The sequence below is a fragment of the Erinaceus europaeus genome, chromosome 7 (assembly GCF_950295315.1).
Source record: "Erinaceus europaeus chromosome 7, mEriEur2.1, whole genome shotgun sequence".
In the NCBI taxonomy this organism is placed as follows: Eukaryota; Metazoa; Chordata; class Mammalia; order Eulipotyphla; family Erinaceidae; genus Erinaceus; species Erinaceus europaeus.
Window position 1 is genome coordinate 101,754,993 of NC_080168.1, and position 20,808 is coordinate 101,775,800.

At 43.9% G+C, this 20,808-nt stretch overlaps 1 protein-coding gene across 2 annotated transcripts in view; it reads left to right on the forward strand.

The window, feature by feature from the left end:
* PPM1H (protein phosphatase, Mg2+/Mn2+ dependent 1H) overlaps positions 1–20,808 on the forward strand; it is a 320,464-nt gene that overhangs the window by 277,447 nt on the left and 22,209 nt on the right. For both annotated transcript variants that reach the window (XM_007516868.3, XM_060195008.1), the window contains exon 9: positions 9,017–9,168. In XM_007516868.3, the coding sequence (XP_007516930.1) occupies positions 9,017–9,168 (152 nt within the window). The remainder of the gene's footprint in view (positions 1–9,016; positions 9,169–20,808) is intronic.

Consider the following 20,808-nt stretch of genomic DNA (forward strand, 5'->3'; position numbering starts at 1 on the left):
GAGAAACAGCAGAGATTTGGCAAATGGAAAAACTGATGGATTCTTTTTTTTTTTTTTTATTTTATTTTATTTTATTTATTTATTCCCTTTTGTTGCCCTTGTTGTTTTATTGTTGTAGTTATTATTGTTGTTGTCATTGTTGGATAGGACAGAGAGAAATGGAGAGAGGAGGGGAAGACAGAGAGGAGGAGAGAAAGATAGACACCTGCAGACCTGCTTCACCGCCTGTGAAGCGACTCCCCTGCAGGTGGGGAGCCGGGGTTCGAACCGGGATCCTTATGCCGGTCCTTGTGCTTTGCGCCACCTGCGCTTAACCCGCTGCGCTACAGCCCGACTCCCCTGATGGATTCTTTTATCTTAAAGTAGCTTCAAGGAGCCAGCGTCAGCTTATAGTATGAGTTTTCTTAACATACCACCAAAATCTCATCAGTAATAGAGCAAAGAGGCACACAGGCAAACACGTATCAGACAAATGCTGATGCAGCAGCCTGGGGTTGAGCAGTAAGTGGAGATGTTGTATTAAAGGATTGCATGTCACAAACTCCTGTGTAAAGCGTGTGCCCAGTGATGACATGAAGGACCGCGCTAAGTGCTCCAGAGCCTACAGCCTTGTGAGAAGAGTCAGCATTTACTCATCCAAGAACCCACTAGCCAAGGTTTTTGTGCATCTCTGGATGCCTTCCTACTCCCTCCCCAACACAGAATATTTTTGTTTGCTAGCTGCTCCTTACAGGACAGGGAGAAAGGAGAGCTTGCTACTTCTGTTAAATGTCAGCACATTGTGGTGATTGCTTGGGTGTGTCATGAATTTCAAACTAAATCTGTTGAGTCACTGTGAGATTAGGCAGTCTTCTGGATATCCAGTGTCACATGTATGTTTTCTCATGCACTTCTTCCCACTTATCCTAGTCTTCAGTAGATCTGCTGTGATCTATGCTATGAATGATCCTGCTAAGCCCACAGAAGAAATGCAAAGTGGGGTGGGGGTGGGGGATCCTTCAGGAGTTGAATCAGGATAAGGTGACCAACAGTGAGTGTTCTTGTAAGCAGGATAAGGGTAAATCCCCAGACAATGAAATGCTTACTTTGGTTATTTATTGTCTTCTAAGCCATACACTCTGTGTTCTTCAAAGGACAGGAAACAACTAGGGCAGTTTAGACCATGACCCCAAAGGAACTTCCTGTCCACAGCAGTGTTTCCAGGTGAGATTGTCCAACTTGCAGAATTATCTGGATTTTGTTGAAATAATATCATGGTCTGGGCTCAAATCTTTTCCATAATGTGTAATTTTTTTTTAAGATAGCCCTTCTTACTCTTAATTAGGCAGTAAATTTTTAAAATATTTATTTATTTATTTATTTTCCCTTTTGTTGCCTTTGTTATTTTACTGTTGTAGTTATTATTGTTGTTGTTATTGATGTTGTCATTGTTAGATAGGACAGAGAGAAATGGAAAGAGGAGAAAAAGACAGAGAAGGGAGAGAAAAACACCTGCATACCTGCCTCATAACTTGTGAATCGACTCCCCTATAGGTGGGGGCTTAAACTGGGATCTTTAGGATCTCTTAAAGATTTATTTACTTATTTATGAGAAAGATAAGAAGAGAGAGAAAGAACCAGGCATAACTCTGGTACATGTGCTCCCAGGGATTGAACTCAGGATCTCATGCTTGAGAGTCTAATGCTTTATCCACTGAGCCGTCTCCCAGTAGACTGGGTTCTACTCTTTCTCCCTTTCTATCTTCCTTCTTGCTCCTGATTTCTCTATCCAAATATATATTTTTTAAAAATTACTGATGGTGAGAGAGAGAGGGAGGGAGAAAGAGAAATGCCTGGGGGTCAGGTGATGGAGCACCAGGTTATACACACATAGTACAAAGTGCAAGGACCCATGCAAGGATCCCGGTTTGAGTCCCCTGCTCCCCACCTGCAAGGGGGTTGCTTCACAAGTGGTGAAGCAGGTATTTACCTTTCTCTCTCCCTCTGTATCTCCCCCATTTCAATTTCTCTCTTTCCTATCAAAAATAATAAATAAATAAATAAATAAATAAAAATGGTTGCAGGAGCAGTGGATTCATAATGCAGGCACTGAGCCCCAACAATAAGCCTGGACATAATAATAATAATAATAAGTAAATAAAAGAAACACCTGAAGCACTGCTCTACCACTAATGAAGCTTCCCTCCTGCAGGTGGTGACCAGGGCTTGAGCCCAGGTCCTTGTACGTGGTAGCATGTGCTCTACCAGGAGTGCCACTACCCACATCCTCAGTAATTTTTTTTTTTAAATATTTATTTTATTTATTTATTCCCTTTTGTTGCCCTTATTGTTTTATTGTTGTAGTTATTATTATTGTTGTCGTTGTTGGATAGGACAGAGAGAAATGGAGAGAGGAGGGGAAGACAGAGAGGAGGAGAGAAAGATAGACACCTGCAGACCTGCTTCACCACTTGTGAAGCGACTCCCCTGCAGGTGGGGAGCCGGGGTTCCAACCGGGATCCTTATGCCGGTCCTTGTGCTTTGCGCCACCTGCGCTTAACCCGCTGCGCTACAGCCCGACTACCCCTCAGTAATTCTTAAACACATTAAAGCTTAAGAAAAAGAGAAGGGCAGGTGACTCCAGACCAATACACATGGTTTAACCATTGTATCAGTAGCTGAGAAAGGGTTGTGAGTGCAGAAGGCCAAGGAAAAGGACAGGAGTTGCTTCTTGGTCCTTCTCACTGTTGCTTTGACAGCAGCAGGTGACATCACACCCCTTTCAGCTGCAACATCTGTCACCCCACTGACTGCCAGGATTAATTCTGTTGATCTGGCTAGCTAGGCGGGTGTCCCCTTCCTCCCTCACCGCTCCATGTGTGTCCCTCCCGAAACTGTGCACTGGGTCAAAGAGGAAGGCCTTCCCCCGAACAGAGACAGACGGGTCTTAGGTTGAGGGTACAGGAGTAGCTGCGCTCCCCTGATAGAACCTCCAAACAAGCTCTCAAAATTTGTTTATTTATTTATGGGGGTGGAGGGGTTAACCAGAGCATCACTCTGGCACATGCAGTGCTGGGGGTCGAACTCTGGACCTCATGCTTGAGCGTCTGAGGCTTCATCTACTGCACCACCTCCGGACTGCTGGTCTGCATATTCCTAACCCAGAAGAGTTACTGTCCCCAAAGAAAGGAAGTGAAGTGTCAGAAGGGACCTATGGAAATCATAGGTTGAATTAGCTCTCTGTACAGCTGATGCCTTCCTGGAGAGGGCTGCCGTAACCACATCTTCTAAAATGACTCTCTTGGAACTCTCTTTCCCCAGCCTGATTTTTCTTCAGAGATCTGTCATCTTCTCTCATTGTAATTTATTTCTGTCTCCATCTTACTACATTAACTGTAGACGTTTTGAGGACTTGGTCACTTTTATTCACAATTGCACCCCCAGTGCTTGGAAATGTGGCTGACATGTAATAAATGTTCAATAAACACATACTGAAGGCTCCGAGAGGCCACATGGAGTGAGGCAGGCCCTGCCCTGTCACCCTGCATTATTCTTATGGATTCCTGTGGCCTCGCTCTTCCTGGCAGGTGGGACTGTGAGGAGCAGCTCCACCTTCTTCAGCTCACCTTCAGACAAAGGTGTTTCTGTAGTGCACACCCCATCCCACGGCCCCTGAGCTGGCAGACAGTCTTCTTGAGGTCTCAGTTCTGTTAAGGAGCCTCTGAATCCATTAATTAGATGCTAGGCTTCTTGGAACATTAAGAAGCTGCTTAAGGAATTGAGCCAGGAACTTTGGGGAGGTGAGTGTGGTCTGATTGAGAAGAACCAACAACAGCTTCAGGGAGGAGAGCTCAGGACTCCAGAGCCCGCTGGAAGCCTTTGAAGCCCTTGCCACTGGGGAGGATGAGTGTGCGGTGGGGTGTCTCTCACAGAATGTTTTGCTTCACAGGTTAATGTATAAGACTCAAGTGGAAAGTTGGCAAAGCCCTTTGGAAATTGGCTAAAGGGCAGGAAACAAAAGGGTAGTGGTAAAAACCTAACAGGATCTTAATTGGGGAGTGCCTCAGGGAATAGGGTTGTGACTTGCTTTTTATTATTTACATAAAAACTGCTCTGAGAATGTATTGAACAGGATGTTCATGTTGGCTAACAAAACATCAGTCAAGAGCTATGCATAGAAATGTGAATAGTGGAATTAAGAGAGAATTTGATGTATTGATGGAATTGAAGAGGAGCATCTTCTGACACGTTTCTCTTGATCAGCATGTACCTATTCTGTTGGCCAGATTTTCTTTTGTGTAGTGAACAGGACAGCATGTGCTCAGACAACTCAAATCTCCACCTTTTTGGGGTTAGCAGAAAGCACCACTAACCAGCACACAGATTCTAAAATGATGGGGATGGCATCTTCAGACCTAGGAAACTCTTGCTATTATTCCTATTTCTTTAATACATTTAAATAATGTTCTTATTGAAGTAATGTTAGTGTCAGCAGTACAGCCATCCACCTCTCTGAATGACAGCACAGCACACTGCCACCACAGCTCCAGCAAGCCTCCATCCAGGGAATCCTGCCACCTCCTGCCTCTAGCCACTGCTGGCAACCGTAGTTCTGCTGTCACAGTGCAAGCCTTTGGTTTGGTTTCATTTCAGATTTGTCATATTCATTTTGTTTCTGTACTTTACATAATTGAGTAAATCATCTGATATTTGTGTGTCTCATTCTAAATTATTACATCTAACATAATGCCCTCAAATCCTATGTACTTTGAAAATGGTAAGGTTTCTTTCTCTTTCTTTTCCTTCCTTCCTTTCTTTCTACTGCTAATAATCCATTCTATATATTTACCACATATCCCTTTTCCACTGACTGATTTATATGTACTCAGTTTGTTTCCACTTTGTACCTATTGTGACTAATACTATAATGAACACAGAGAAGCAAATAGATCTTTTTGAGTTAGAGTTCAGCTGTTTGTTTATTTTGGTGCCAGGAATTGAACCCAGACCTTCATACATAGGATCCTGTGTTGAACTATATCCCTGGGCCCTTGAACTGGTGTATTTATGTTCAGTAGATAGTTAGCAGTGGAACTGCTAGACCACTTTAATTTTTCTGAAGACCCTCTATAGTCTTTAGGGACCTCTCTTTTAGGAAGACTCACAAGGCAGATAGAATTTCCTATTAAACTACATACATAAGAATGGGCCACCTGAGGGGATGGGTTGTGGCATACCTGGTTGAGCGCATATGTTACAATGTGCAAGGACCTAGGTTCAAGCCCCCAGTCCCCACCTGCAGGGGGAAAGCTTCACGAGTGGTGAAGCAGTGTTGCAGGTGTCTCTCTGTCTCGCTCCCTCTCTATCTCCCCTTCCTCTCAATTTCTGCCTGTTTCTATCCAATAAGTAAAAATAATAAAAAAATTTTTAGAGATTGGGCCACCTGATACCTCCTCTTCATCTTTTCTTAACATTTTCTTTACTGTGAAGTTCAGATGATCTCTGAATTGATTATAATATACCACCAATTAAAAAACAAAACTAGAAGTCTCTGTTAAGCAAAGACATTACATACTGGAAGTAATAACACAGTGATCCAGGTGTTAAAATTCATTAACACAGAAGTGACATTTGCTATCCTCTCTCTTTTTCTTTTTTTAAATATATATTTTTTTATTTTAATTTATTGACTGATACAGAGAAAGACACAGAGAGAAGACCAGAGCACTGCTCATTTCTGGCCTATATGGGACTGGGGATTGAACCTGGGACCTCAAAGCATCAGGCACGAGAGTCTGTTTGCATAACCATTACGTTGTCTCCCCAGCCCTGCTATCCTCTCTCTAGCCTCTCTATAACCTACTCTAGAAATATTTTACATAGGTATCACTGGTGGTACTGACCCCTGATTTCCTCATTCATTAACCCAATCCAGTAGGAATCCTCTATGGTCTTGCTATTCAACATATGGCCAGTAAACCTGCAGTATGAGCAAGTTAGAAGTACAGGCATAAGCTGGGTAGATAACATAATGGTTATTTAAAAGGCATTCATGCATGAGGTTTCAAGGTCCTACGTTTAATTCCCAGCACTGCCAGAGCACAGCAGTGGTCTGGTCTTTCTCTGTTATATTTTCTGAAAGTCAGTCTGAGTGAAAGCAGACCCAGCCCCTCAGGTGGCATTTTTTTTTTTTTGTTCCTCTCATTTTAATAAAGAAAATATCTAGGAAAAAATTAAAATGCACTTAGACACATACACACACATTCACACGAACTGCAGTTTAGCAGGATTCCCAGCCAAGTGCAGTGTACATTAATATTTGAGAACCCCTGCACCCAGTAACAACAGAAAATAAAGAAGATTTGGTTGCTTCTATAGAGAGAAAATTGAAACACTTGAGTTCAGTGGCCCGAGGACAGAATTCTGACGGTATTTCCTGGTCTGTTGTCAACTTGAAGCCCCACTTGTTTTCTTTAATTTGGCCTCACAAGGTGAAGTGCCTTCTCTAGAATGTAAACTTACTCTTAAGTGAACATATCTTTTGAAAAGATGCTGAAAGCCAGCCCAGTATACCCCTGAGCAAGGTCTGTGCACTGGGCCATTAGCTAATTGGTACCATCTAGTTTGCGGGCCACAGAGGGCTGGCACCTGCAGGCTGCTTCACATTTGAGATAATTTTCTGAGGATTCTGAGGTGTGGGGCACTTTGTTGGTGTTTGCTGCTAGGTGGGAGGGAGTAGGCTGTTAGTCCACAGAACCAGCCTGGCAGCATGGTTCCCCTGACTTGGGCAAACATAGGCTTTGAAAGACATAGACAGAACAGCCCACAGGCCTGTTAGAAATATATTCTCTCTAAATCTGAGCTATAGGATGATGGTTATGTGATGATGGGTATAGAAGTTCACTATGTCCTCTCCCTCCCTCCCTCTCCCCCTCCCCCTCCCCCTCTCCCTCTCCCTCTCCTTCTCCCTCTCCCTCTCCTTCTCCCTCTCCCTCACCTCCTTGGCCTATAGCTTTCAATCAGACTGACTTTTGAAAAATAGAACAGAGTAATGAGAGGGGTTGAAGGAGCTGGATGCTTGTTGAAATTGACCTGTAGTCTTAAAGTCATGAGGTTATGTGGTTAGGGACTGGTTCTGCTCAGTTAATAAGGAATAACAATGAAGACTCAAGCTCCTTTTCCAGCCCCACCAAAGAAGAGTGAATGGACAAAGAATGGCGGTCTAATTTAAATAAGTCTCAACTTTAAGAATTCTTATTAATTTTGCTAAGTTTTCTTTCTTTCTTTCTTTTTTCTTTTCAAAGAGCTTAGGCAAAAAAAATATCCAAGCCACTCCATCCTCAGTAAAAGTGAGGAAAGACTTAACGTTAGCCAAGACACACTTTGAGAATCCAAATATAGTGTGTGCTCTTTGTAATTTAAGCTAGACTGAATCTCTATGAACCTGATTAAGCCTCAAACTTCTCCCCCCCCCCCCCAACCATCCTTACAGGAGATGGTGCAGCCCCATGGGCCTCAGACAGAGTAAGCTTAACAATAATCCAATTGAGAACTTTAAGTAAAGTGTGTCTTAACTTTGCCTCACTACATAAAGGGCAGCTACGGCAAACGCTAGAAGAAGAAGAAGGGCAGCTACCAAGGGCCCTAGATTGGCCTTGTTGTCTCAAAAAACAGAACTCAGAATCAGGAAAGTCTGCTATTTATCTTTATACTTACGGCACTTGGTACAGAGTAGGCCCTTAGTAAATGTTTGCAGAAAAAAAAAAAAGGTTCGAAAGAAGGAAGCCTCTTCAAGTAAGTCATCACTCTAACTATATCTCAAGCACTACATTTGCATCCAGTTTCTTCCTTGTCAGCTACTGAGGCAACCTCTTTTTTTTATTTGTAGGGTGTTTGACTTTTTTGTATTTATTTATTCTTTTCTTTTTTTAATTTAATTTTTTTATTTATAAAAAGGAAACATTGACTAAACCATAGGATAAGAGGGGTACATCTTCACACAGTTCCCACCATCAGAATTCTGTATCCCTTCCCCATCCCTGATCGCTTTCCTATTCTTTTTTTTAAAAGATTTTATTTATTTATTAATCAGAAAGATAGGAGGAGAGAGCCAGACATCACTCTGGTACATGTGCTGCCAGGGTTTGAACTCAGGACTTCATGCTTGAGAGTCCTGTGCTTTATCCACTACGCCATCTCCTGGACCACACAGCTTTCCTATTCTTTAACCCTCTGGGAGTATGGACCCAAGGTCATTGTGGGATGCAGAAGGTCTGGCTTCTGTAATTGCTTCCCCACTGAACATGGGCGTTAGTAAGTCAATCCATACTCCCAGCCTGTCTTTCTCTTTTCCTAGTGGGGAAGGGCCCTGGGGAAGCGGAGCTCCAGGACACATTGGTGGGGTTGTGTGTCCAGGGAAGTCTGGTCGGCATCATGCTAGCATCTGGAACCTGGTGGTTGACAAGAGAGTTAACATACAAAGCCAAACAAATTGTTGACCAATCATGGACCTAAAGGCTGGAATAGTACAGATGAAGTGTTGGGGGGGGGGTTTCCTCCATTTTGTAGATAGCTAGTAGGCATATTTTAGTTATATTCCAAAGGGCCTATGGCTATACTAGTGTTTGTTTGTTTGTTTGTTTGTTTGTTTTGCCTGAGCCTGAAATCTGATATGCAGGTGGGTCCTAATTATTGTCTGGGGAGGTGATGTCATGGCTGGCGGAAGGACCAGAAAGCTGGATCAGGGAAGAGAGTAGCTCCCAGATATGGGAAAGGGGTATAAGTATTGTTGACTGTAAACCCCATCGATTTGATGTGATCTGAGGCCCAACCTCTTGAGCTCATTCATGTTTGGGTTTGGGGCTCCATATGTCTTTGTAGTGAGTCTCCAAAGCCTACCCCTGACTACAAAGTTTGTCATGTAACCAACCAGTAGGCTAGGCAAGAAAAAAGAAAGGGGCATCAGAAGCCAGTTTGTTAGGGGAAAATAATATGCTCCTACTGTCTTAACCTGGAGTGTTCCCGTTCGTTCCACCAGGTAAGAGTCTATGATCTCTCCAAATATGATCACGGAGCTGATGATGTCCTGATCTTAGCCACTGATGGACTCTGGGATGTTCTATCAAATGAAGAGGTAGCAGAAGCAGTCACTCAGTTTCTCCCTAACTGTGACCCTGATGATCCTCACAGGTTTGTGCATCTCTGTGGTTGTTGGGTTCTTCCTCAAATACTCTTTCATGATGCAACTGGAAAACGTAAACATGGTGACTTTCACCATTTGTGTTTATAGTAAAGCTGATGTGGATGGTTTAAGGACTGAGCTGCAAAAAGCACTGCATTCTTTTTTATATACAAAGTTTTTTTTATTAATGATAGAGAGGATGAGGAGAGCTAGAGCATCACTCTGTACGCGGGATGGAACTCAGGACATCATGCTTGAGATCGAGTCCAGCACTTCATCCACTGCATTTCTTATTATTTTAAGTCAAATAAAAATCCCTCTCAAATAGATTTTAACAACCTAGTTAACAACTGGTAAAAGAATTTTATTTGTAAGAAAATTCAGTAGGCTATCTTTATCACATTCTTACTTCACAGTGGGTGTAATTCAGTTTGTGATCTTCCAGGTAAGTGTGGCAGTCAGTGCTCCCAGCATTGATTTACATCCATAGGGAATCCTTTCTGTAGAAAAATGTTGGATAAGGAGAAAAAAAAAAAATTCAGTAGGCTCCTTTACAGTCTAATAGTATTGCAGATATCCAAAGCAGCCCTAGACAAGGCTTAGACATGAGTGCTTTCTCAGGAGAGGCAGCTTCCCACAGAGCATGAGAAAATAAGTCACCATGAGTAAAAGCCAGCAGACCCGACAGAGTGCAGAACTGGACCTGCAAGCACTTTGTCCTTAGACTTTTCAGTCATCCTATAAATAAATGCTTTAGCATATTTTAGCCGTGGCTGTAAAAGCACTGGAAACACAGACAGGAGACTATTGAAAGAATTGTGCAGGGGGGAGTCGGGCAGTAGCGCAGCGGGTTAAGTGCATGTGGTACGAAGCACAAGGACCGGCTTAAGGATCCCGGTTCAAGCCCCCGGCCCCCCCACCTGCAGGGGAGTTGCTTCACAGGCGGTGAAGCAGGTCTGCAGGTGTCTATCTTTCTCTCCCCTTCTCTGTATTCCCCTCCTCTCTCCATTTCTCTCTGTCCTATCCAACAACGACAGCAGCAACAACAATAACAACAACAACGATAAACAACAAGGGCAACAAAAAAAGGGGAAAAATAGCTTCCAGGAGCAGTGGATTTGCAGTGTGGACACCAAGCCCCAGCAATAACCCTGGAGACAAAATAATAATAATAATAATAGAAAAAAGAAAAGCATGGATAGTTATGCAAACAGACTCTCATCGCTGAGGCTCTGAGCTTTCAGATTCAGTCCCCCACACCACCATAAGCAAAAGCTGAGCAGTGCTCTGGTAAAAAGGAGAAAGAAGAGAAGAGAGAGAGAGAGAGAAAGGAAGAAAGAAAGGGAATATCTGTGTATATATTAATATAATAAAATCAGGGTCAGTGTGATAGCTCCACTGGGAAGGTGTCTGCTTTGCCATGCACACAACTCACATCCAGCCCAGTCCCCCCACCATGTTATAGGGGGGAGTTTCAGTGTTGTCATGTCTTCCCCCCCATAACCCCTTCTATCTGAAAAAGTCAGCTCAGAGTGGTAGCAATGAAATAAAAATGCTTTTCCTGCTTCAGACTAGTTTTAATATCTATTTATTATGATTGAAACAGAGTTATCACTCTGGCATATACAGTAATAGGGATTGAACTCAGAACCTCATGCTTTAGAATCTATCTAATACTTTACCTACCATGCCACCCTCCTAGGATACCAAGTTGTTTTTTGTATACTTGTTTAGTCTTTTTTTTTTTTTGCCTCCAGGGTTATTGCCGGGGCTCAGTGCCTGCACCATGAGTCCACTGCTCCTGGAGGCCATTTTATCCCCTTTTGTTGCCCTTGTTGTTTTATCATTGTTGTGGTTTGTTTGGTTTTTAAAAATGTAATGATAGGGGATGAATGTAAGACCTCACACATGTGCAGTACCACAAAGCAACCCCTCAAGCCCACTTTAATTTATTTCAGTATACTTGAGAGTGGCAGGGACACCCAACCATCACTCACTCCAGAATCCATGGCGTTCCCTTTAGTGCTGTCTGGAGTGCTCCCATGGGGTGCCAGGGGTCAAACCCATGGGCCTCACATGGTTAGTGGTACACTCTAACCACTGAGCTATCTGCCAGCCCCAGAGTTTCTATTAGGTTGGGTTACCAGAAAATGCGTGACATATTTTTGCATAGAAAAAAATACATCGTGACTTTTCAGATAATCCAATAGTTTTTTTTTTCCCCTTTTGTTGCCCTTGTTTTTTAATTGTTGTTGTAGTTATTGTTGTTGTTATTGATGTCGTCGTCGTTGGATAAAACAGTGAAATGGAGAGAGGAGGGGAAGACAGAGAGGGGGAGAGAAAGATAGACACCTGCAGACCTGCTTCACTGCCTGTGAAGTGACACCCCTGCAGGTGGGGAACCGAGGGCTTGAACTGGGATCCTTACACTGGTCCTTGCGCTTTGTGCCAGGTGCACTTAACTCGCTGTGCTACCACCCAACTCCCAGTCCAGTAGTTTTAGTCTGTGTTTTATATCCTCTGTGTTAACATTTTCATGTGATTTGATTTGATTTAACTAATTTTTGCCACCAGGAATACCTTCAAGGCTTCATGCATGCACATTCGGCTGTTGTTGTTATTGTTGTTTGTTTTCTTTTTAACCAGAGCACTGCTGAGCTCTGGTTTATGGTGGTACTTGGATTGAACCTGTGGTCTTTGGTGCGTCAAACATGAAAGCTTGTTTGCAATAGCCATTATGTTATCTCCCCAACCCCACCCCCTCCAAATCCTTTTTGATAGGAGGTGAAAAGCAAAGACAGAGGCAAGGAGAGATATCTGTAGCACTGCTCTACTGCTCATGAAACTTCCCCCTTGCAGGAACTTGACCCAAGGTTGTTATGCATGGTAATGTGTGTACTCTACTGGGTGACCTACTACCTGGCCCATCGTACCATATTTACTATGATTATCTTCATAAAAATTTGCCAGGCCAGCTAATGAGGTGAGGTTGAAAAGGCACCCAACCCTTTTTCTGTGAAATTTCTCCACACTGGTCTGGCTTTGCTCTTCATAACAAGCCTGCCCTCCACAGAATGGGTGCCTGTGGGCAGCATTGCTGGCAGGTGTGCACTGGCTCAGCTCAGGCTCTTCGGTGCCAAAGATTTGCTACCTACAGAGGCAGGGCTGCAGGGATCTCCACAGAACACACAGGCCAGGAACAAAACAGGCTCTCAGTAGATGGCAAACCAAACTGTGAGGAATACTAAACCAGAGAAATGAACAAGTGAAAGGAAAAATGACACAAAAAGAAGTCAGTCTCTCTCTCTCTCTCTCTCCCCCTCTCTCCTCTCTCTCTTTTTGCCACTAAGGTTTTCTCAGGGACTTGGTGCTGGCACTACAAAGCCATTGCTCTCACCAGCTATGTTTTTTCTCTTTTTTTTTTTTATTTGGTAGGATAGAGAGAAATTGAGAGGAGTGGGAGAGAAAGAGGGACACCTGCAGATGGGGGAGGGGGCTGGGGACTTGAACCAGTACACCACCACCAGCATACTACATACAGATATACTTATATTATACATACCTATTAAGCAGAACTTAATCTGGAGCCAGGGGTGTCTAGGAAGTTCTCACAGAAAGGGATATTCAGATTTAAACATGAAGGAAAAATAAGCATGATCCAGGCAATATGTATTTGGGGTGGGGGCTCTAAGGCAGGAGAGCACAGCACATTCAAGGAACCCAGTAGGCACTGTGCTTGACCAGACTTAGCATAGGGGGAGTGTCAGCAGGTGTGAATCAAACCACCAGGCTGTGGAGAATCCTCTGAAGGCACAGGATTTGGAGTGTGCATTGTAGGAAAAGAAGTTTGCAGTGGGGATATGGAGTCATGGTGGTCTATTCAGTCTGATGCACAATCAGAAAACATCCTGTTCAATCTGATGTGCAAACATAAGTAATGAATTGCTTCTCTGCCCGTATGTGTTCTTAATAACTTGAGCCACATTGGGAAATCAGGGAATTTTTATTTCTTTCAAGCTCATGATTCAGGAATTATGTGAAGTGATGTTCTCTTTCCTGTGTGTGACAGACATCTTTGTGCATATCTGTGTATAATTTGGAAGGAGGGCAACACATTCGTGCCTGGTTTAGTGTGTGTGTCTCCTTGGGAGGCCCACAAAGAGCTCAGTACTAAGAGCCCCCACATAGGGTGGCCTGATGGCTCCCTCCTGGCAGAGCTGCCCCAGATCCTGTCATGCAAACGGAAATATGAGTGGAAGTTATCCTAATAAATCTAACGCAAGTTGTAATTTCTGTTAGGAAGGAGAACGGCTCACTAACTAAATTCCAGAGGCTATATTAGTCCTTCCTCAACCACAAAGATTTATTTCTCCCCAAATGTAGCCCAGGCCCACAGGTTTGCCTATGTAATCATGGCGGGGGGGATAGGGTAGGGGTTGGCGGGTGGCTAGAAGATTCCTGGGTCTAAGCCGGAGAGGGTTGACCAAATGAGGTCAACCTATTGTAGGACAGAAAATGGGACAGGAAATAGGCACTCCCTTGGGTGGGCAGCCTGAGAGAGAGAGGCAAGGCAACAAAGAATGTAATGTTTCTTCATTTGACGTTTTCAAGTGGGCCTGTTTTACTTTGAGGTTTAGCAGGTTTGCCCAGTTTTGTCTAGAAATTTAGCAGAACAGAAAGAGGCTGGGCATTAGCCCTGTGCTAGGCAAAACTTGTATTTTTTTATCATTTGGTTACTTAACATTTTTTTAAATGTTATGTGGGTAGGTTTTCTGTTTTTTCTTCTTAATGATAGTCATTCTCAACCAATTGCTAGCATTGTCATCCTCTGATGGATTCCTTCCCAACAAGGAATTGAAAATAGCACCTCTTGTCTACAGCCATACCACCCTGAACACGCCCGATCTCGTCTGAAAATAGCATCTCTTTGACTGCATTGTGAGGGAAGGGATGATTAACATTAATGTGTTTGTGAAGTTCTGACCTTCACACCATCCTCTTGGGTAAAGATGCAGTAAAATGAGCTTGACCTCAGTATATCTTATTAAGTCCTTTTGCTGTTGTGAACTCTCTGGACAAAGGAACTAGAAAATTAAAGGAGGCTTTGTGGACAAGCCAGAATATGAGTGCAATGGTGGATTTTTTTTTCCCCCTCTGCTCCTTTCTTTTCATTGCAGTTTGCCCTGAAGTGTAGCAAAGCTGGCAGTTCTGTGAATCCTTTGTGGGGTCATGAAATGAACTATTCAGAGGAAGTATAGCAAGCTAACATTCTAGCTGTGGGACTGCTGGAGGTCACAGAGGTTGGGTCGCAGGGTCCTGCCATTCTTTATACTTGCAGTGAGATCCTTTTTTGAGACCTAAAGATTCCAACAATTTGCAGAGGGTGCTCCGAGAAAGACCTAGGAGTAGGTTTCTGAGGCAAAAATATGTGGGACCTACGGCACACCCTCTACAAGACAGGGAGGTTAGTGGTTGGTCTCCCACAAGGAGTCTACAAAGCAAGTATATACACATTCAGAAAATACTTTGCTAGAAAGGAAGAAATCATGAAGATTATCAAAGGGGGGAATAGCATGGTTGACTCAGGAGTAAGTAGAGTCAAAGAACAGCTGCATGGATGCACATTCCTAATACCCAGGCTAAATACAAGTTGTACCCAGTCACTTCCCATCATCTTAGAGTGGAAACCTTCTCTTGAGACTGGACTGCATGATTTCAGTCCCCTAGCATTGGCACTCAAAGGGCTTCTTGAGAAATATTGCATTTGCAAGTGCTAGTAGACTGTAAACTCCAAGGAACGTTAGTGAGAGGGGTCACAACTCCACTGCTGCTCATGATATCGATGCTCTGTGTAGCCCGATAGGGAAGTGATTAGTCAGCAATAAACTCATAGTGAAACACCCACCGACACTGACAGCAGGGCGTCAAAGCAAATACTAAACACTAGTTTCTGTGACCTTAATAATGGGCAGTTTGGGGCTGAGCTGTTTACAGTGTGCAAGGACCCAAGTTCAGACCTCCAGTCCCTTCCTGTAGGGGAAGAACTTCATGAGTGGTGAAGCAGGGCTGCAAGTACCTCTGTTTCTCTTTCCCTCTCTATCTCCCCTTTCCCTTTTGATTACTGTCTCCATCCTTAAAAAAATAAAATACTAAAAATTAAGATTACTTATTTTTTAAAAAAAATAATAATAGATTTATTTTAGTAAAAAGACAAAGCTTCCTTTTATGAAAGATTTCTGTGAATTAGTTGAACTAATTCCTAGCAGCCCCATATGGTTTACAAAAACTCTGCCTTAGGTGCAAAAGAGGAAGGCTTCTAGTCCCACACATACCGCATCAATTACAGGTTTTAAGAACAAATTCGTGAGTGTTTGATCTGGTCTTTGAAGACTAGATAAAATCTGCATTTTTGTTTTCTTTTGTAATGTTTAGCATATTCAGAGTCTGGAATTTGGAAGTCAGCCTGTTTGTGCACCAGGAGAGCGTGGAATAGGGCAATGCTGACACACCTCTACTTCCTCAGTGCTACTCACTGGACCAAACTGTGTGGCCACAGAGTTGGAACATGAGGATACTAGAATGGGCTTGCCAGGGAAGAGTGAGAAGGAAAAGCTCTATTATGCTATTTGGGTTAAGAATGAAAATAAATATGGGCCGGGTGGTAGTGCGCCTGGTTGAGCACACATGTTATAATCTGCAAGGACCCAGGTTCCAGCCCCCAGTCCTCACCTGCAGGGGTGAAAGCTTTGTAAGTGGTGAAGCAGGGCTGCAGGTCTCTGTCTCTCTCCCTGTCACCCCCTTCCCTCTCAATTTCTGGCTCTCTCTAGCCAATAAATAGAAAAAGAAGGGAGCCGGGTGGTAGTGCAGCGGGTAAAATGCAGGTGGCACGCAAAGCAAAAGGACCAGCATAAGGATCCCGGTTCGAGCCCCAGCTGCCCACCTGCAGGGGAGTCGCTTCACAGGTGGTAAAGCAGGTCTGTAGGTGTCTATCTTTCTCTCCTCTCTGTCTTCACCTCCTCTCTCCATTTCTCTCTGTCCTATCCAACAAAGACAACATCAATAACAACAACAATAATAATAGTTACAACAATAAAACAACAAGGGCAATAAAAGGGAATAAATAAATAAATATTAAAAAAAAGAAAAGGAAAAAAGCGAACATGCCAGGGGCAGAGAGCTTTAGCACTGGTGACCATTTTACACTCTCCTGGGCATGTACCCGCTGGCACACAAGCCCCCATGGACACAGCAGCAGTGTCACAGATGGCAGCTGTCATTATGTGAGTGTCTTGGGGTATTCCACCTGAGTGCGGCCCCCACACCCTGGGCAGGGTCAGGAGCTGGCATGAGCAGTTTTAGTAGCTTCAGAACTCAGTGGGAACTTGGAGGCTCAGCAGTGAGCCCGATGACCTGCCTCCTCCGTACACCAGACACTTTGCCCAGTGGCCTGGCTGGAGCATAACAAAGAGCCCCCTCCAAGTCACCCCCCCAGACTCCACCCACCAGGTGGCCACAGCTCCTGCCAATGTTCCAAGGCTTGAGAGCCCTTTTCTACCTCTTAAATCTCAGAGGCCTGCTCAGAATGCAAAGAGGATTCCTCCTCCAGTTCCCATCACCCTCTATGACTGCAGGGCATTAGCAGACGGAGGCTGCCTTTTATATGCAAATATTTGGAACCCATTAATTGCCCAGTTCCTGCCACCTCCCTACCCTCTTGGAAGACCTTGCCTCAATCATCCAAGTAGCAAGTCAAAGTTCCCACTCAACTGGAACTAGCCTGAGACCTGAAGAGGACTTATTTTGGACACTCCAGTCTGATTCACATAGTGGCTTTGTGGGAAACACTCGACAAGAGGTAGACTGATGACTTAAGGTGAAACTCTAGGTGAGGGCTGGCAAAATGGCTGCCTTGGACAGTGTGTTGCTTTGCTGTGTGTACAGCCCAGGTTTGCACCTGGCCTGTACTGCAATGGAGGAAGCTTCACTTCTGTGGTCTCTTTCACTCTCTGCCTTCTTTATTTAAAAATAAAATAAAATAGGGAGTCGGGCGGTAGCGCAGCGGGTTAAGCGCAGGTGGCGCCAAACTCAAGGACTGGTGAAAGGATCCCGGTTTGAGCCCCCGGCTCCCCACCTGCAGGGGAGTCACTTCACAGGTGGTGAAGCAGGTCTGCAGGTGTCTGTCTTTCTCTCCTCTTCTCTGTCTTCCCCTCCTCTCTCCATTTCTCTCTGTCTTATCCAACAACAATGACATCGATAATAACTACAACAATAAAACAACTAGGGCAACAAAAGGGAATGAATAAATAAATAAATATAAAAATTTTTTTTTGAAGTTTAAAAAAATAAAATAAATAAAAAGACTTTTAAAACTTTAGGCAAAAAGAAAGTCGATGCTTAATGAGAAAAATAGTACTGAGTGTTTGCTGACCCCTGACCAAGCCTCATGGAAGTATATGATTTATTCCTTGTGGGAGATCTTGAGGTTTACACTGTGATTATTTCAGAATTACAAATAAGGGGAGAGGGGCTCCAAAGGAGCAAAGGAATTTTTCCAGAGCTTCCCATCTGGTCAGTGGTAAAGCCAGGGTTGGACCCATTCCATGAACCCTATTAGGAGTCCCTGAAGAGATGAAAGAATGGAGAAATGACAAGAACAAGAGAGTCAGCTGAGGATTTATCAGTCTCCACTGCACTTGAGTCTGATTGTGAAAAGAGCTGCTAGCCTACCCATAGTTCTGCAGCCCCTCTACCTTTTTTGTCTGTCTTCCCTCCCCTGCTGTCCTTTCTCTGCTCCCTCCCTTCATCCTGAGGGAGCCTGGGAGCCAACCCTGTGAAATGTGCCAACTCAAATCCCTCCCCGGCAGCCATTTCTTTCAGCAGGGCTTTGCTGATCAATATTGAAAGCTTCAGTCAGAGAAGAAAAGTGTTCTCAAAATACAAAACTTGTCTCCCAGGGAGACTCTCCGTTAGGAGAGAGTGAGCACTTCAAGCAGTTGTCTAATGCAGTCTGACCAAGCATTGTGAATAAAGAGTTCAGTAATGGGCCCAGCACTGCCCCACTTCCAGCTTCCAGAAATGCCAGCCTCCTCCAGCCAGGCAGTGTGTCAGGGAATGCACTTCCCGTTTGCTGTCTGCAGCTGTCCCAATTTCTCCTTTCATGTGCTGTTTGTTGTTGTTTTGTTTTGTTGTTGTTGTTTTTCTGTCTCCTGTTATATGCAAGTCTGAAATAAAAATGTTCTTCCACTGCTCCCTACACCCCTCGGTCCATATGGTAGGTGTATGCCTGCTGCTTAGCCTCAGTACCCACCCATGTCAGTATTTCACTGCCCCATTAAGCCGTTTTTTTTGTTGTTGTTGTTGTCACCAAACCAGGCTGCCTTTGTCAGGTAGAAAATGGAGAACAAAATGAAAGAGGAGATGCAGTCCCTTCCCTCCAGAGAAAGTTCTTTCTTTTTTTTAAAAAAAAAAATTATTTATTTATTCCCTTTTGTTGCCCTTGTTGTTTTATTATTGTAATTATTATTGATGTCGTCATTGTTGGATAGGACAGAGAGAAATGGAGAGAGGAGGGAAATGGAGACAGAGAGGGGGAGAGAAAGATAGACACCTGCAGACCTGCTTCACCACTTGTGAAGCGACTCCCCTGCAGATGGGGAGCCAGGGACTCGAACCGGGATCCTTATGACGGACCTTGAGCTTTGAGCCACCTGCGCTTAACCCGCTGCACTACCGCCTGACTCCTGAAAAAGTTTTCTTTTCACACTAGTCTCAATATAAGGCAATCCCACAAATGTCTTCCTGCCTGGGATAAACTGGCTGCAGAAAGGGTGTGCTAATAAGCTCCAAGTGGCCTGGCTGACTCCAGGAGCCAGGGTAAAAAAATCTTCTCCAAGAGCTGGGTTCCTGGTTTTGTTGAGTGGGTTCATTTATGGGGAAAGTTCCCCACATGTGACGTGATTTTACTGAAATACTGTTTCTGACTTCATTGCAGTGAGGTCTCTATAGCATCCTGGACTCCAGCTGAACTGTTGAGTCCTTGGATGGAGCCATCAGTGCAGCAGGCAGACTACTCTCACCCAGCAGGCATCACATTCACTAGAGAAGCCTGGCCTGAGACACTGTGTGGAGGGATCTAGCTCCTGCTCACTGGAACAACAGGTCCTAGATATCGCCTATAAGCTCAGGTTGAGGCTTCTTTCTTGAAGCGCTGGGTACATGGATGAGGGCAGATAACTCAAGAAACTGAGCTTCTTCAAGGAGTTAGAAATGACTGGGTGGGAAAAGTGTGAAGCTATGCTTCCTACTCCTGTGTTCCCAGGGATCCTTAGCTAGGAAATTAACATGGACCTGTTCTCAGACTGGAAAACCCCAGGTGTCCCCCTGTACAAGCAATATTTTTTAAATCTGTAGATAATCCAAGGCATGTAGTAAACAGCCTGTTCTTGAGAGAAACTTTTACCTTAAGTTTCAAACTACAATAAGAATAACTAAATACTATAAACTATTCTTCCCAATCCTCCAAAGGAAACCTAATAGACAGGTTGGAAGAAACTTCAAATGTATGAAAATAGAAACTTAAGAAGAAGTGGATTTAGAAAAGAACCAAATTGAAATACACAGCAGTGAGAATCATTGCCATTGAAACAAACTCACTGAATGGATTGAACAGCAAACTGTTAAAGGAGGCACTATTAAAATATTTCACTGAAAGATTTTTTTAAAAAAAAGAAAACAAAAAGTTGAAATCTGAAAAGGTGAGAGAGTTTAAAAGGAGATTGTGGAGAAGAATATATATATATATGCATGGCCTTGGTCTGAGTCCCAGAACTGGAATTGAAAGCACAATTGGTGGATGGTACCTGGCGGACTCCAATGGGTGGTGGGGCAGTGCTGTAGTGTCTCTCATCTGCCTGCTTATCTGTTTCTCTCTACTTTCTCTTCTCTCCCCCCCCTCCCACCCCCCCCCCCAAAAGGAATGAGACGGCATGGAAAAGGTCAATCAGAAGTGGTATCATACATAGACAAGGTCCTGACACATTAAAAAAGGGAGGGGGAACTAGGTGCAGTGCATATGTCACTATATGCAAAGACCTGAGTTCAAGCCCCAGGTTCCCACCTGCAGGAGAGAAACTTTACAAATGGTAGTACAGTACTACAGGTACTTCTCCTCTGTCTCTCCCTCTCTATCTGTGTCTCTCATCTTCTATCAAAAAAATTTTTTAATGGCCACCAAGAACAGTGGAGATGTGTAGTTGCCACACTCTAACAACCACCTTAGTGGCAAAAGAAAAATGAAATTATGTAAGACAAACTTTTTTTTTTTTTTTGCCTACAGGGTTATCACTAAGACTCAGTGCCTGCACTAAGAATCCACTGCTCCTGGAGGCTATTTTTTCCTTTTGTTGTCCTTGTTGTTTATCGTTGTTGTTATTGTTGTTGGATAGGACAGAGATAAGTCGAGAGAGGAAGGGAAGACAGAGGGAGAGAAAGACACCTGCAGACCTGGTTCACCGCCCATGATGCAACCACCCCTGCAGCTGGGGAGCCAGGAACTTGAAGCGGGATCCTTACACCTCTGAGATCCCAGGTTCAAGCCCCATACCATAACTTGTAGAAACTTTAACTTTAAAGGGGCTATGGCTGTGGTG